The 16,092-nt window shown below is 37.1% G+C and overlaps 1 protein-coding gene across 2 annotated transcripts in view; it reads right to left on the bottom strand.

Moving 5' to 3' along the window:
• Positions 1 to 16,092, bottom strand: part of PCMT1 (protein-L-isoaspartate (D-aspartate) O-methyltransferase) — a 51,622-nt gene that overhangs the window by 15,498 nt on the left and 20,032 nt on the right. For both annotated transcript variants that reach the window (XM_030316577.1, XM_030316576.1), the window contains exons 2-4: positions 14,634 to 14,738; positions 13,384 to 13,415; positions 1,421 to 1,525 (exon numbers count right to left, since the gene is read on the bottom strand). In XM_030316577.1, coding sequence (XP_030172437.1) covers positions 1,421 to 1,525; positions 13,384 to 13,415; positions 14,634 to 14,738 — 242 coding nt within the window. The remainder of the gene's footprint in view (positions 1 to 1,420; positions 1,526 to 13,383; positions 13,416 to 14,633; positions 14,739 to 16,092) is intronic.

Below are 16,092 nucleotides of genomic sequence, written 5' to 3'. Positions count from 1 at the left end.
CCCTCTCAAAATAAATTTAAAAATTAATAAATACATAAATAAATAAATAAATAAATAAAAAGTAAAAATGTCACTCTAAATATTAAAATGTTACATAAAAAATTCTATAGGGATTTCTGTACCTGATTCTACTGCCATATGTAGAAAATATAAAATACATAAAAATATTAAAGGCCCTAAATATAAATTATAAAATAACACAATAAAGACTCTGAAGTCAGAGTAACTGGGTTCACATATAAGTTTCATCACTTATTTACAACTATACAATCTTGGCCAAGTTACTCTATGAATCAGGCTCCTCAGCTGTAAAATGAGGAAAAGGGGACATACCTCCTAAGTGATGTGAGAATTAAAAGCACTTAGAACACTAATTAGCACATAATAAATGTGTGAAAAACATTAAATTCACTTTAAAAAAAGATTATTCAGAAATCTAATGTTTTTTAAAAAGTGAATTTTTCTCTGAAACATAAATACGTCAAGTATCGAGAACACCACTAATTAAATACTAAGCTTTGAAAAAAAAAAAAAATCCTGATATTCCGTTAGTGATGACTTAGCTTCTACAAAACAAGTGAAACAACTGGAAAAAAAAAAAAAACCTGATTCCTTATTATGTAACAGGTACTATTATGGATGGATATGTCAGTGAAAAAAAAAATCAAATGAAATTCCCACCTCCCTGGAGCTCACATGCTAGTGGTCTGGTCTGCCAATTACATATTTACAACAAGTTAAGTAGATTCTGGTCCAAGACGCATCATCCATAAATCCCAACTTAACTAAACCAGAATCTTCCTATCTGGCCGCAAGGGACAAGACTTCATAACCAAATTGATTTGATTATCTGAGCACAGATAAACCTTTACTCAAGATGCCTGAATAGGCCTCCAGACTTATACTCTGGAGAGTATAACACATATTTTTCTAAGAGCACTTGCTCCACCCTCTTTCTAATAACCTTGTAGGAGTGTCTGGAAATCAGACTCTCTATTCTATTTTCTGCCAGCTGAGAATCCGGAAGAACACAGTTTGGGAGCTACTGGTTGCCATCTTGTGATCACAAGGGAGGAGCCTGACTGAAGCCAACATTTGGAGGAAAGCAAAGCCAAACCCAGAACCAGAGTGAAACCCACTGTCAATAACAACATCTGATCTTCTTTTGAATCCAGCCACACGAAGAGCCAGATACACTCTAGATGTTTCCATTATATAAACCAAGTAAATTCTTTTACCTCTGCCAGTGTGGACTGAATCTTGTTACTTCCAACAACAAGAAAATCCTAAGTGATACATGTTCCAACTGCTATTTTAATAGGATTTAAAAAAAAAACCTCAAAAACTGCTAGTAAAGAAATTTACAGCCAAATATATAATATGCTTCTGCTGGAGCCAGAATGAAAAATAAAGGTCTTACCATACGTGCAAAACATGCAGTAAGGATTCCACTTCCAGATCCTACATCAAGAGCTTTAGCTCCTTCATGTAATTGATCAAATAGAAGTTCTAGTGCATACGCATGCTGCCAAAAGAAAACAAAGCAAATATTCATCTGTTTTTCAAGACTCTATAAAGTATATATACCATGGCATATAAATAAAAGTTGCCAACTTCCTGCCGATTTTTCTAGTATTGTCGTCTACCAAGATAATGAAAACATGACATACTATATACTTTTATAGTGAAGTCTCCACCCCACCCCTGTCCCCAACCTTCCCCATCGTTGTCCAGTTTCACTCCCTAAAGGCAACCAATGATGTCAGTTTCTTGTGCTTCCTGCCAAACATATCCATTCTATGTATATACAAGCAAATATGTTATCTATATTTTTCATTTATTGTATCTTGAAGAACCTTTCTTATCAATACTTAAATAGCCTGTTCATTCTTTTTTATGGCTCAGGAGTCTATTCTTATATGAATGTATTATAATAACAAAAATCCTCCCCCAAAAATCCCTAATGAGAGATATTTAAGTTGGCTCCAATCTTCTATAACAAAAGAGACAGAATAATCTTAAAAGTTATATGTGTAGGAGCTCCTGGGTAGCTCAGTCTGTTGAGCGTCCAACTCTTGATTACAGCCCAGGTCATGATCCCAGGGTTGTGGAATCAAGCCCCATGTTGGGCTCTGCACTGAGCGTGGAGCCTGCTTAAGATTCTGTCTCTCTCCCGGGGTGCTTGGGTGGCTCAGTCGGTTAGGCGTCCGACCTCAGCTCAGGTCATGATCTTGCAGTTTGTGGGTTTGAGCCTCACATCAGGCTCTGTGCTGACAGCTCAGAGCCTGGAGCCTGCTTCAGATTCTGTGTCTCCCTCTTTTTCTGCCCTTCCCCTGATTGCACGCTCGCTCGCTCGCTCTCTCTCTCTCTCTCTCAAAAATAAACATTAAAAAAATTTTTTTTAAAAGAAAGATTCTCTCTCTCCCTTTGTCCCTCTCCCCTGCTTATGCACGGTCTCGCTCTTAAATAAAATTTTAAAACGGGTATATATGTAGGATAATATAATCATCTTTATAAAAACCTTATAAAGTATATCTGTAGGATAAATTCTTAGAATTGAGGGGGTCAAAGGATATATATTTTTATGTTTATAGTATATATAAATTATTAATCAAATAAAGTCATATTGCTTATGCTTTGGGCCAAACCAAGAAATAAAGCCTTCCCTACTCCATCCTCTTTATAAACTTACATTTCAGTGCTTTTCTAAAATATGAAGTTAGAACTAATAAATGTTAAAAAAAAAACAAACAATAAATGTTATTTCAAAAGCTGTCCTTAAATACCTACTTACGTTCATTATTAAAAATCATCAGGTTCAGTATCAATAAACATTACTAGATCTTCGTTGGTAAAAATACATATACATGAATCCATAGTGATAATAAGAAAATACATAACCTCTATATATATATAAATAGGAGATTAAGGGGAAATTGTTCCCAATCAATTCATATTGATGAAATGATGAACTTAGGAAATTGCCATTTGGCAACCACTTCAGTAATAACTGATTCAGCAAAAATAAATGGATGCTAAAACTTGTAGATTATCATTTGAGGAATAACAGAAGATTTACATAATCTCAAAGTGTTTACCCAAAACACTTACTAATTACAAAAATGAAAACTGTCACTTTACAGTGGAATTCAAGTTTCTCAGTGGAGAAACCTGGCTGACACTACCTTAGTCAGATGATCAAAATTAACATCACCAATAATGGGACACATTGACATCAGATGGCATCTGTTAAAATACATCCCTTCTGGGATATTCCAGGCAAAAATGCATAACCCATATCTGATCATGAGGAAACAGGAGACAAACCCAAATTGAGGAACAATCTAGAAAAAACTGGCCTATATTCACAAAATTTTCAAGACCATAAAAGAAGACTGAGGTACTGTTCCAGATTAAAGAAAACTAAGAAGACATGACAACTGAATGAAACTCCAGCTCTGTAATTGTATTTTCCTGTAAAGGACATAACCAGAACAACTGATAAAATTTAAGTAAGGTCTGTCAACTGGCTAACAGTGTTGTATTAATGTTTATTTCCTGATTTTGATACTGTGATTATTGAGAATGTCCTATTTTTGAAGGTAAAGAGCATTCTATCCCCAAATTATTCCCAAAGAGTTCATTAAAAAGAAAATACATATGGGGCGCCTGGGTGGCGCAGTCGGTTAAGCGTCCGACTTCAGCCAGGTCACGATCTCGCGGTCCGGGAGTTCGAGCCCCGCGTCAGGCTCTGGGCTGATGGCTCAGAGCCTGGAGCCTGTTTCCGATTCTGTGTCTCCCTCTCTCTCTGCCCCTCCCCCGTTCATGCTCTGTCTCTCTCTCTGTCCCAAAAATAAATAAACGTTGAAAAAAAATAAAAAAAAAAATTAAAAAAAATAAAAAATAAAAAAAAATACATATATTTCATGTATATACATATATATGAGAAAGACAAAGAGAAAGAATAAATGATAAAGAAAATGTAGTAAAAGGTTAACATTAGGGGAAGATGGGTAAAAAGTACATGGGAATTACTTGTACTATTCTTACAACTTTTCTGTAAGTCTGAAATTCTGTTAAAAGCTAAAAATTTTTTAAGCATCAGAAACAGGTAATGTTCAAAATGGAACAGACTGGAAACTCCCTATTTAGAAAACTAATTTACATGACCAAAGCCAGAATACTGGTTACACCAAGGTTAGAAGCTAAGGAACTGGCATGAGGGAACCTGCTAGGACATAGGAAACGTACTGATCTTCATCTGGGTGCTGGTTACACATACACATATGTGAACACTCATCAAGCTACACACAAGATTTGTGTACTTTAGTCGATGTGTGTAATAGCTCAACAAAAAGTTCCTGAAAAGACTATTCCAGTCACTAAAAGTGAATGATCAGACATCATGTCCCTCCTGATGTGATGCAATGGAAAGAACCATTAGGCAGTGTTCTTGAAAAGACAAAAAAAAAAAAAAAAAAAAAAAAAAGGCTGGGGTAGGGGGGACAAGTTAAGTATTACCAGGAAACAATCTTAACCAACTTTAGAATATGGGAAATTCTACAGGACAAATGGATGAGTTTTTGTCAGTAAATAAGTGGGATTTAAAAAAAGAAAGGAGACTTTTAAGATTAAAAGAGACTGGGGCGCCTGGGTGGCGCAGTCGGCTAAGCGTCCGACTTCAGCCAGGTCACGATCTCGCGGTCTGTGAGTTCGAGCCCCGCGTCAGGCTCTGGGCTGATGGCTCGGAGCCTGGAGCCTGTTTCTGATTCTGTGTCTCCCTCTCTCTCTGCCCCTCCCCCGTTCATGCTCTGTCTCTCTCTGTCCCAAAAATAAATAAACGTTGAAAAAAAAAAATTTTAAAATTAAAAGAGACTAAGAAGACTGAAAAAGACTAAAAAGATGTAACGTCTGGACCTTGTTTGGATCCTGATTTAAGCAAATCAACCATAAAAGAACTTCTTGGAAACACCTGGTAAAGTTTGAACATGGACTGGTTTTAAGACAACATAACATACTAAGTAAGGAACAATATGATATGATATAATATTGTAGTTAATTTTTTTTTTAATGTTTACTTTTTGAGAGAGAGAGAGAGGGGGGCAGACTGCAAGCGGGGGAGGGGCAGACAGACAGGGAGAGACAGAATCGGAAGCAGACTCCAGGCTTTGAACTGTCAGCACAGAGCCCAACTCGGGGCACAAGCCCACGGACTGTGAGATCATGACCTGAGCCCAAGTCGGATGCTTAACCAACTGAGCCACCCAGGCGCCCCTGTAGTTGTGTTTTTAAAGTCATCAGATTTACATTTAAGTACTAATGAGGGGTGAACAATATTATGTTTGAGATTTGTTTTTAAATAGTTCAGCAAGAGGAAGACAAAATAAAAATAAAACAAGATTAACAAATTTGGGGTAATTATTAAAGGTGATTATGGCTACATGAGGGTTCATTATAGTATTCTATTTATTTATGTGGTGTTGGAAACTTTCCATATTAAAAAGTTAAAAACGAAAAAGTTAAGGCTACTATTCCACAACTAACATAAAATGGGGAAAAGGCCTTTAACAGATACAGCCACACACAATCCAATGGTTTTCAAACAGTGTTCCAGAAAGTCATTAATATTCCACAGAACCCCTTGAGAGGTAACACACAAATGTACACTGAGGGAGGGGTGTGTTTTGGGAAAAGAGTAATAGAGAACTAACTTTACCAATCTTTCATATAGATTGCTTCGCAAAAGAGGCTCTTGTCTAAAGAGTGAAAAACATTGGTACCATGAAAAAGGTCTGGACTAAACATCGGAAGTAGCTTTCATAATATTCATATAACAATCAGTTATGAGGTTTAATAATTTCTATTAATAATACGATAACAAGTATCACACTATAGGAACTTGGAAGTAACCAAAGAAACAAAATAACTTCCCTAATACTTGTCTTTCTGGATCCAGAAATCAACGGACAAGAAGGGACTTCTTTAAGGTGTCAATTCCCAGTTTATATGCAGTACTGTGGTATCTTAATTCCAAAACAAACCCAGGAATATTTTTTCAGCAGTATGTCTATACAAGATTTGCTTTTATAAAAGGGGAGCATGCTGAGTTATTGTCAAGGCCTTCAATCACAATTATTAGCATTTTTCATGCTTTTATCACCCTAGCTAGTATTTTTCTGGATAACCCATGTTTATCACTAAATCCAAAATTAACAGTTTTTAAAAGCTTTTTTTTTTTAATTTTTTTTTTCAACATTTATTTATTTTTGGGACAGAGAGAGACAGAGCATGAACGGGGGAGGGGCAGAGAGAGAGGGAGACACAGAATCCAAAGCAGGCTCCAGGCTCTGAGCCATCAGCCCAGAGCCCGACGCGGGGCTCGAACTCACGGACGGCGAGATCGTGACCTGGCTGAAGTCGGACGCTTAACCGACTGCGCCACCCAGGCGCCCCTTAAAAGCTTTTTTAATTTAAGTGTCTGACTTCGGCTCAGGTTATGATCTCACAGTGGGTGAGTTCAAGCCTTGTGTCTGGCTCTGTGATGACAGCTTGGGGCCTGGAGCCTGCTTCAGATTCTGTGTCTCCTTCTCTCTCTGCCCCTCCCCAATTCATGCTGTCTCTTTCTCAAAAATAAATAAACACAGAGGCGCTTGGGTGGCTCAGTCGGTTAAGCATCCGACTTTTGGCTCAGGTCATGATCTCACTGTTCGGGAGTTTGAGCCCCACGTCGGGCTCTGTGCTCACAGCTAAGAGTCTGGAGCCTGTTTCAGATTCTGTGTCTTCCTCTCTCTCTGCCCTTCCCCTGTTTGTGCTCTGTCTCGCTCTCTCTCAAACATTAAAAAACAAATAAGTAAACACTAAAAATTTTAAGTTTTTTTAGAATTATGGAAAATTTCAAACCCACAAATACAATGAATACACATTTTCCCTCATATGCAGTCACCAACTGTTTATGTATTGTGCCATACTGTTTTACCATACCATCTGAAAATAGGCTGTACACATTATGATACTTCACAGCAAAATACTTCAGCACGCATATGCCAAAAAAAACTAAGACATCTCCCTTTGCAACCACATCACCATTACCACACTCGTGAAAATCATCAATTTAGTATCATCATCCAACATACACACTGTACTTAAATTTCCTCAACTGTCCCCAAAATGTCCTTTATAGCTGTTTTTACCCCAATCCATTCAAGAATTATGCATTGTATTTGTCAATATAAAATATTCTCCCTTCAGTTCTCCTCCACCTACCACTTTTCTGTTCTTCAGAATACTGACTACTGGGGCACCTGGGTGGCTCAGTCAGTTAAGGGTCCTACCCTTGATCCGGGCTCAAGTTCTGATCTCACAGTTCATGAGTTCGAGCCCCATGTTGGGCTCTGTGCTGACAGCATGGAGCCTGTTGGGGATTCTCTCTCCCTTTCTCTTTGCCCCTCCCCTGCTCTCTGTCTCTCTCTCAAAATAAATAAATAAGCTTAAAAAAAAAAACAAAACTGAGCCACCCAGGCACCCCCTCTAAATTGTTTTAGATTAACTGACAATCTCTGCCCAATTTAATTGTTATATTGATGATTACAATATAGTGATTTATTTACTTATTTTTTAAATATATATTTTTTAACATTTATTTATTTTGAGAGAGTGACAGTGCATGCAAGCAGGGGAGGGGCAGAGAGAGAGGGGGAGAGAGAATCCCAAACAGGCCCCACACTGTTAGTGCAGGCCTGACGTGGGGCTCAAACTCACGAACCATGAGATCATGACCTGAGCTGAAATCAAGAGTCAGATGCTTAGCCAACTAAGCCACCCAGATGCCCCCAAAATAGTGATTTTTTTTAATTTTATTATTCCCTCCATATGTATTAATTGGCATTCTTCTGTTTTTCATTTTCTGTCTTACTTTTTTGTTTTTAATCTCTATGAACTCATGGATTTTTGTTTCTGATTTACTATGTTAAAATACATTATCTTCATTATGTATCATTTTCCAATTCTCAAATTATCTCCAATTGGCCTCTGGGAGTCTCTTCAAACCTGCTCCTATGTCCTTTCAACATCACCCATCAACCTGTGAGTACTTCCTTATTTCCCAATATTCAGTCACTTCTCCAGGGAACTCTAGTCTCATTTAGTGAGAAATGATATTTAGGATTCAATATCTGCATGCTAAGTGTGCTCACTGCTACTGGGATGCCATTTTAACAGGTTGCTTTTAATCTCTTGCCCAATGCATATATTACATTTTCAATTACGCCTTTAGAAAATATTCTAGGGTTGTAGTTACTTCCAAGTCTGTGATTTTAAAGTTCATTAAATAGAGATGTCAACAGAGATCAAAGAGTTGCTCCTCGCTTTCCGTTTCTCTTTCAATACTTCTGAGATCTATACAATAAATGATATAAGATCACAAATGTTTGTTCATATTACAATGTTTGTTCATATGTATAATTAATATTATTTTATTCTACTCACATCCTGGTTCCACAAGCATCAAAGGACACTGTATTATTACTGCTTGCACACACATACATACATAGAGAGCTACTGCGTGACTACACACATACACATGAATACACACATTTTCCTTACTAAGAGACATAGGTAAGGAAATGTAAGTGATTAAAAATGAATCCTTTTTTTTAATACAAGCTATGACATGGATGAACCTTGAGGACATTACACTAAGTGAAATAAACCAGTCATAAAAAAACAAATATTTTATGATTCCACTTATGAGGTATCTAGACTAGTCAAATTCTTAGAGATAGATAATAGAATGGTGGTCGCCCGGGGCTGGGGAGACCAGGAAATGGGAAATTACTGTTGAATGGTATAGAGTTTTAGTTTTGCAAGATGAAAAGAGTTCTAGAGATTAGTTACACGACAGTATCAATGTATTTAACACTGCTGAACTATATGCTTAAAAAATGGTTAAGGGGCACCTGAGTGGCTCAGTTGGTTGAGCATCTTACTCCTGACTTTGATTCAGGTCACGATCTCACAGTCGTGAGGTCAAGCCCTACCTCAGCCCCTGTGCTAAGTATGGAGGCCTGCTTGGGATTCTCTCCTTCTCTCGCTCTGCCTCTCCACTGGTCATGCGTGCATGTGCTCTCTCTCTCTCAAAAAATAAACATTAAAAAAAAAATGATTAAGATGTTAAGTTTTATGTTATACGCATTATACCACAATAAATATTATTTTAAATGCAGCCTTTTCTTAAAAGACAGCTCAACTAAGAAATGGAAAAGGATATGAATAGACATTTCTGCAAAGACCTACAAATGGTCAATAAGCACATGAAAAGATGCTCAACATCATTATCATTAGGGTTAATGCAACTCAAAACCACAATGACATACCACTTCACAGCTACTAGGATGGATAAAAGAAAGAAAGCACACAATAGCAAGTGTTGACAAGAAAGTGCAGAAACTGAAACCCCCATTTGTACGTTGCTGGTAGCAATGTAAGACAGTGCAGCCATTTGGAAAACAGTTGACCATTCTTCAAAATGTTAAATCTAGAATCACCATATGATCTACCAATTCCACTCCTAAGAATTGAAAATACATGCACACACAAAAACTTGTACATTAATTTTCATAGTAGCATTAATCACAGTAGCTAGAAAGTGGGAACAACCCAAATGTCTATCAACTGACAAAAAAGCAAAGTGTGGTATATTCATACAATGGAATATTATTCAGTAATAAAAAGAAATGAAGTAGTGATTCATGCTACAATACAAACCTTGAAAATGCAAATATAAAAAGCCAGTTGCGAAATGCTATACATCGTATTATTCCATTTATGCAAAATGTCCGGGAGAGACAGAAATAAAAAGCACATTAGTAGTTACCAGGACTTTGGCAGATGAGGGATGGGAATTGACTGTGAATGGGTACAGCATTACTTTTTGAGCTGGGGAAAATGTTCTGAAATTAGATAGTGGTGATGTTTGAACAACTCTGAATAGACTAAAATCCATAACTTTAAAGGGGTGAATTTTACAGTAGGTGAATTGTAGCTTACTAAAGTTGTTATTTTTTTTGTCGAAAAATGCATCCTTCGCCATGGAGTTTCTGCCATGTTTTCTTTGGCAGTGAACTGGATACTCAGCACCAAGCTTCAGGGGAAAAGAAAAATTCATGCAGTATTTCCTTTGATATAGGAAGACACACCCCTCCAGTCAATTTCCCAGACATGCAGGATACCAATTCTCCAAAATAACTTTGAGAATTAAATGAATGCTTCTACATAAATCTTTTGCTGTAAGTAGTACTTCAAACTGCCTGCAGGAATCTTAGGACTACACTTGCTTTAAATCATTCATTTCTGGGGCACCTGGGTGGCTCAGTTGGTTAAGCGTCTGACTTCGGCTCAGGTCATGATCTCGTGGTTCGTGAGCTCAAGCCCCACATTGGGCTCTGTGCTGACAGCTCAGAGCCTGGAGCCTGCTTCGGATTCTGTGTCTCCTCCTCTCTCTGCCCCTCCCCTGCTCACACTCTGTTTCTATCTCTCTCAAAAATAAATAAACATTAAAAAAAAAAAAAATTTAAAAAAAAAAAAAATAAATAAATCATTCATTTCTTTGAATAGTTAATGCATAAAAAAACCCATTCCTATTCCATGAAGGGAAAAAAACCAAACAAACAAAAAAAACAAAGAAGGGGGAGCCTGGCTGGCTGTCAGAGAAGCGACTCTTAATCCTGGGGTTGGGAGTATGAGCTTTGGGTATAGAGACAACTTAAGTAAATAAATAAACTTTAAAAAAAAGGGAAGAAGAAAACAAAAAGAAACTGATAATATACAGAGTGCAGAGTGAAAAGTAGATCTCCCTTTCACCCTCCAATCATCTAATTCTGACCTTAGAAGAACTCATTTTTAGTTTTCATGCCTATAGGAAGACATATGTATATATGTATAGGTGCAGACTTGATTTTTGCGTATTACAAAAATACTGTAAACACTCTTACATACTCTTCTTTTATACTTAATGTTTGCTGAACATCTTGCCATACTGGTCCCTACAGAGACTCCTCATTTAACAGCTTCACAATATTTCACTGTATAATTATTAACCACTGACTATTAATGGGCTATTCGTGATCACTGTTATTTTTTTTTTGCTATTATAAATAATGCAGAATGAACATTGTTAGTAACTTTGTACCTATAAAAATATACTGTATTATTCAAGGATAAATATCTTGAAATAAAACTGAAGAGTGTAGGCCACCTGGGTAGCTCAGTCAGTTAAGTGGTCAACTTCGGCTCAGGTCATGATCTCACCGTTCATGAGTTAGAACCCCGTGTCAGGCCCTGTACTGATGGCTCAGAGCCTGGAACCTACTTCAGATTCTGTATGTCCCTCTCTCTCGGTCCCTCCCCTGCTCACACTCTGCCTCTCTCTCTCTCTCTCTCTCTCTCTCTCAAAAATAAATAAACATTAAAAAAAATTTTTTTTTTAAACTGAAGAGTGTAAGGTACATTTATTTCACATTTTATAGATTTGCCAAATTGCTTTCCAACACTACCAATGTACTCTCTCAACAAAAAAGTATATTGTATATTAACTGTCAGTTTCCCCTTTCCAGTACAAAGTATTAAGCTCTTTGATCTCTGACAATCTGTTCATGAAAAATGGTACTTTACTACAACACTAATGTGTAATTTATTAAGTAATATAAATGAAAATGACATCTTTTCATTGGTTTAAGTGCTAATGTCATCTGTATTTCTTCTATGAACTATCATTCTTGTACTTTACCTATTGAATACTTCCCTCAGTTTTTCTTTTAATTTTGCTTGTAACATTTTTTTCTCTGCAGAAATCCCAATTTTTAAAAAAAATTTTTTTAATGTTTTTTTGGAGAGAGAACGTGAGTGGGAGAGGGGCAGAGAGAGAGAGAGAGAGAGAGACAGAGAGAGACAGACAGAATCCGAAGCAGGTTCCAGGCTCTGAGCTGTCAGCACAGAGCCCAACACGGGGCTTGAACTCAGACTGCAAGATTGTGACCCGAGCCGAAGTTGGATGCTTAGCCGACTGAACCACCCAGGCACCCTAGAAATCCCAATTTTTTATGTTGCAAAATATATCAGGCCTCTTTGTCTTTTGTCATGCTTTATTTTTGTTTTATTTTATTATTATTACTTTTTAATTTATATCCAAGTTAGTTAGCATATAGTGCAACAATGATTTCAGGAGTAGATTCCTTAATGCCCCTTACCCATTTAGCCCATTCCCCCTCCCACAACCCCTCCAGCAACCCTCTGTTTGTTCTCCATATTTAAGAGTCTCTTATGTTTTGTCCCCCTCCCTGTTTTTCTATTATTTTTGCTTCCCTTCCCTTGAATTCATCTGTTATGTGTCTTAAAGTCCTCATACGAGTGAAGTCATATGGTATTTGTCTTTCTCTGACTAATTTCACTTAGCATAATACCCTCTGGTTCCATCCACATAGTTGCAATTATTTTTATTTTTTAATGTTTATTTATTTTTGAGACAGGGAGGGAGAGAGAGACAGAGCATGAGTAGGGAAGGGGCAGAGAAAGGGAGACAGAATCTGAAGCAGGCTCCAGGCTCTAAGCTGTCAGCACAGAGCCCAACACGGGGGTCGAACCCATGAACCATGAGATCATGCCCTCAGCCAAAGTTGGACACAATCGAGCCACCCAGGTGCCCCTTGTAATGTTTTAAAAAGTCATTTGTATTTAATGCTTATAAGTAATAATTTTCCTATATTTTCTTCTAGTATAATTACCAATTCATCATATATATGACTTTATTTTGGTACAAAGAGGTCTTTACGTTTAAATAAGAGTTTCTGCAACCCCAAATACTTTCAGAGAATCAGAAAAGCTATTGTTTTTCTCTCCAAAAACCAATAGAGGACTCATTCAAATAACTGACATTTAAAACCCAAGAAAATTCCCAACAGATTGAAAGTGCTAGATAACTTAAGATAGGTCTTTCTCAAAGTTACAAATTTTCATAGCTGCTATGCTTGACCAACCCCTAATGGATTTTCCAAATAAAATATTTCAAATAATATTCAACTTGAGATTTTATGATATGTCCATTATATCATTTAAAATACTCTCTCCCTAATTCACTCATCACTAAATAACCTTTTATATCCAATTTTTACATGATTAGATACCAATGACAACCAACAAAAACTTTAATGACAGTTTCTACCAAGAAGGCTTCCTTCTATAGATCATGGATTAATAAAAGAGGCTCATTACCAACCGACATAACTCATAGATGATAAAATTTAACTTTCCTTAAACCTTTTTTACTGAAAAAAACCCATCTTAGTGGAAAACTGTGATCCATTTGTGCCCGAATGACCAAAGTTAACTTACCATATGTGGAGCACTGATTGTTGCTTGGAAACCTGCAAAAGAAGAAGAGAACTACTGACACATTCGATGCAAAAACATACCAGATACTCCATGTAACTCCTTTCCTCACATCCACAAATTCTTTGTCATAAAATATTTTTTGTTTTTATGATCTCAAGAAAATAAAACTTTTATTTTGCATTTTAGAGTAGTGTCAAGCAGCAGTTAAAATAGAAAATACAATCATGCCAAAGGCTGATGTGCTCTTCTAGTACAACACTCCCACTATTTCTGAAAATTTCTTCTCCCATATAGTTAGTTAGCTGAAAAAGTAAGTTGAGTTGGTAACTTTATGGCTTGTTTTCCTCTCCAGATTTATGAAAAGAAAACAAACTTCCATATACAATAGGTATGCAAAATCTTTGCAAAATTAAGTGGCTTCATACTTCCGACAATTTATTGAACAACTAACTGGCACTCCAAGTAGATTAAGAGACTAACACCTACTTCAATTGCTCTATATACTAACACCTGATGGTAATTCACAATCTTTTCGTAGTGTTTAGCTTTCAAGTTTTTTCTTCCGGTGCTGCTTTCTCAAAACTTATTTACCTGCTTCTGCATCTGAAGCAATTTTCACTGAGCGGTGGTAGCAGGTGCCTTCGGGGTTCAGAAGCTCCCCAGGATCTTCTCTGCTGACTGTTATAGTGCTTTGAAAGAAGAAAGTATGGCGGCTGGCCGACAGGATCCCGAGGCACTTCTAAGCCTCAAAGGCGCCCACTGCCAAGGCTCAGCAGTTCAGCAAAAACTGCTTCAGGAGAAGGAGTTAAATAAAGACCTTTCTGAAATCAAGCACAAACCAAAAGATTCAGGGCAAGTGAAGCAGAGAAATCAATAACTACTTTATTACACTTACTTCCTTTAATATTGATTTAAAAAACTGATACTAATGTGAAAAACCACCTCAGTCAACATTGAGGCCCTAAAGAGCACTCAGCTTAAACTTAAATTTTCATTAAAAGTATGTTTTATGAAGAATGTTTAAAATATTGTTTATATATATTATATACAGTTTGAGAAGACAGAAAACATACTTCATATACATAACATCATCTTATTGAAATGGTTATGTTTGGGATTATGAAACTTCCTGAGGCATAAAATTCAAATTAGCAAGGTAATAATATCTGTGTCTCAAACTAGTTTTACTTAACAAAAATTATACAGTTAATGAGTAAAAATGTGACAATTTCAGAAATCCAGAAGCTCACCTATTGATTGTGGAGAATCCATATAAGGGTTACATTTTGCATAGTGGGAGCGGTCTGTGGCCAGCATTACTTCAAACACTTTATCTGTTTTGATGATTCCATTTTCTGAAACGAATGAGGCAAACATTTTAAGCTGGGAGTGAGATGATGAGATGATTAGCTATATTTTAGAATAATTACTCTGGTTGCACTGTAGAGACTGGATTGGAAGAGAGCAAGAATGGCAGTTGTTGCAATGACCCAGGTAAACACAACCTGGTCCTCAGTGAGGACAGTTAGGATGAAGAAAAGTAGGATTTGAGTTATATTTAATAGGTAATGTATACTTAACTAACTAGCTTTGAAGGAAGAACGGGGATAATGGCTGAAATGCTGATGTCATACACTGACTTGAGAAATCCTACAGAAGGAGCAGAGTTAAGGAGAAAAGGGTAACTTACTTATTCAGTTAATGGCTAAAGAGCATACAGGTGGAGATACGCAGCAGTCCACGGAACACGTGGATCTGGAGTTCAGGAAAGAGATCTAGGGCGGTGATAAAGATTTCTAGTTATACAGATGGTAACTGAAGCAACGGAAGTGAAATAAGTGGCCAGGAAAGAATACACAGGAAGAAAAACAAAAGCGAACACTGAAGAGATGTGCAAAGGAAGCAGAACCTTCAGAGATTATGACAAAGAGCAGTCACAAGGGTGGATGAAAATCAAGTAGATAAACTGTTACAAAGCCCAAGCGAAAAGAAATTTTTCAAGAAGGAAAGCAGGGTGAGTAATGATTATATATGGGTCCCCCAACTACTCATTCTTTGAGATTAAATATAATACGTTAACTTTGAATAACCTTCATGGTACCATGTTGTTATTCAGTAAAGCCCTTATTAACTCACTCAATAAGTTTATTGACTAATACATACCAGACAAAATGGTATATGCTTAGGATTATACAAATAAACAAGATAGCATATTCCTGTCCTCACAGATCTAAAAACTGTAAGATTAAATGTATGAACTTGACTTTAACATTCAAGAAATAAATTTTTTTAACCAAAATATGCTTTGCTGAATTTGGCTACGTTATGAATGACTATTTTAAAATGAGACTTTAGTGGCACCTGGGTGGCACAGTCGGTTAAGCTTCCAACTTCAGCTCAGGTCAGGACCTCATGGTTCGTGAGTTCAAGTCCTGCGTTTTGGGCTCTGTGCTGACAGCTCAGAGCCTGGAGCCTGCTTCAGATTTTGTGTCTCCCTCTCTCGCTGCCCCTCCCTCGCTCGTGCTCTGTCTCTCTCTGTCTCAAAAATAAACAAACATTTAAAAATTTTCTTTGAAAAATGAGACTTTAGTGGGGTGCCTGGCTGGCTCAGTTGAGAGAGGATGTGACTTGGGGCACCTGGGTGGCTCAGTCGGTTGAGCCTCTGACTCTTGATTTCGGCTCAGGTCATGATCTCACAGTTCGTGAGAT

Source organism: Lynx canadensis, chromosome B2, assembly GCF_007474595.2.
Source record: "Lynx canadensis isolate LIC74 chromosome B2, mLynCan4.pri.v2, whole genome shotgun sequence".
Taxonomy (NCBI): Eukaryota; Metazoa; Chordata; class Mammalia; order Carnivora; family Felidae; genus Lynx; species Lynx canadensis.
Note: the sequence above shows the minus strand (reverse complement) of the source record. Positions and strands in the feature narration are given on the sequence as shown.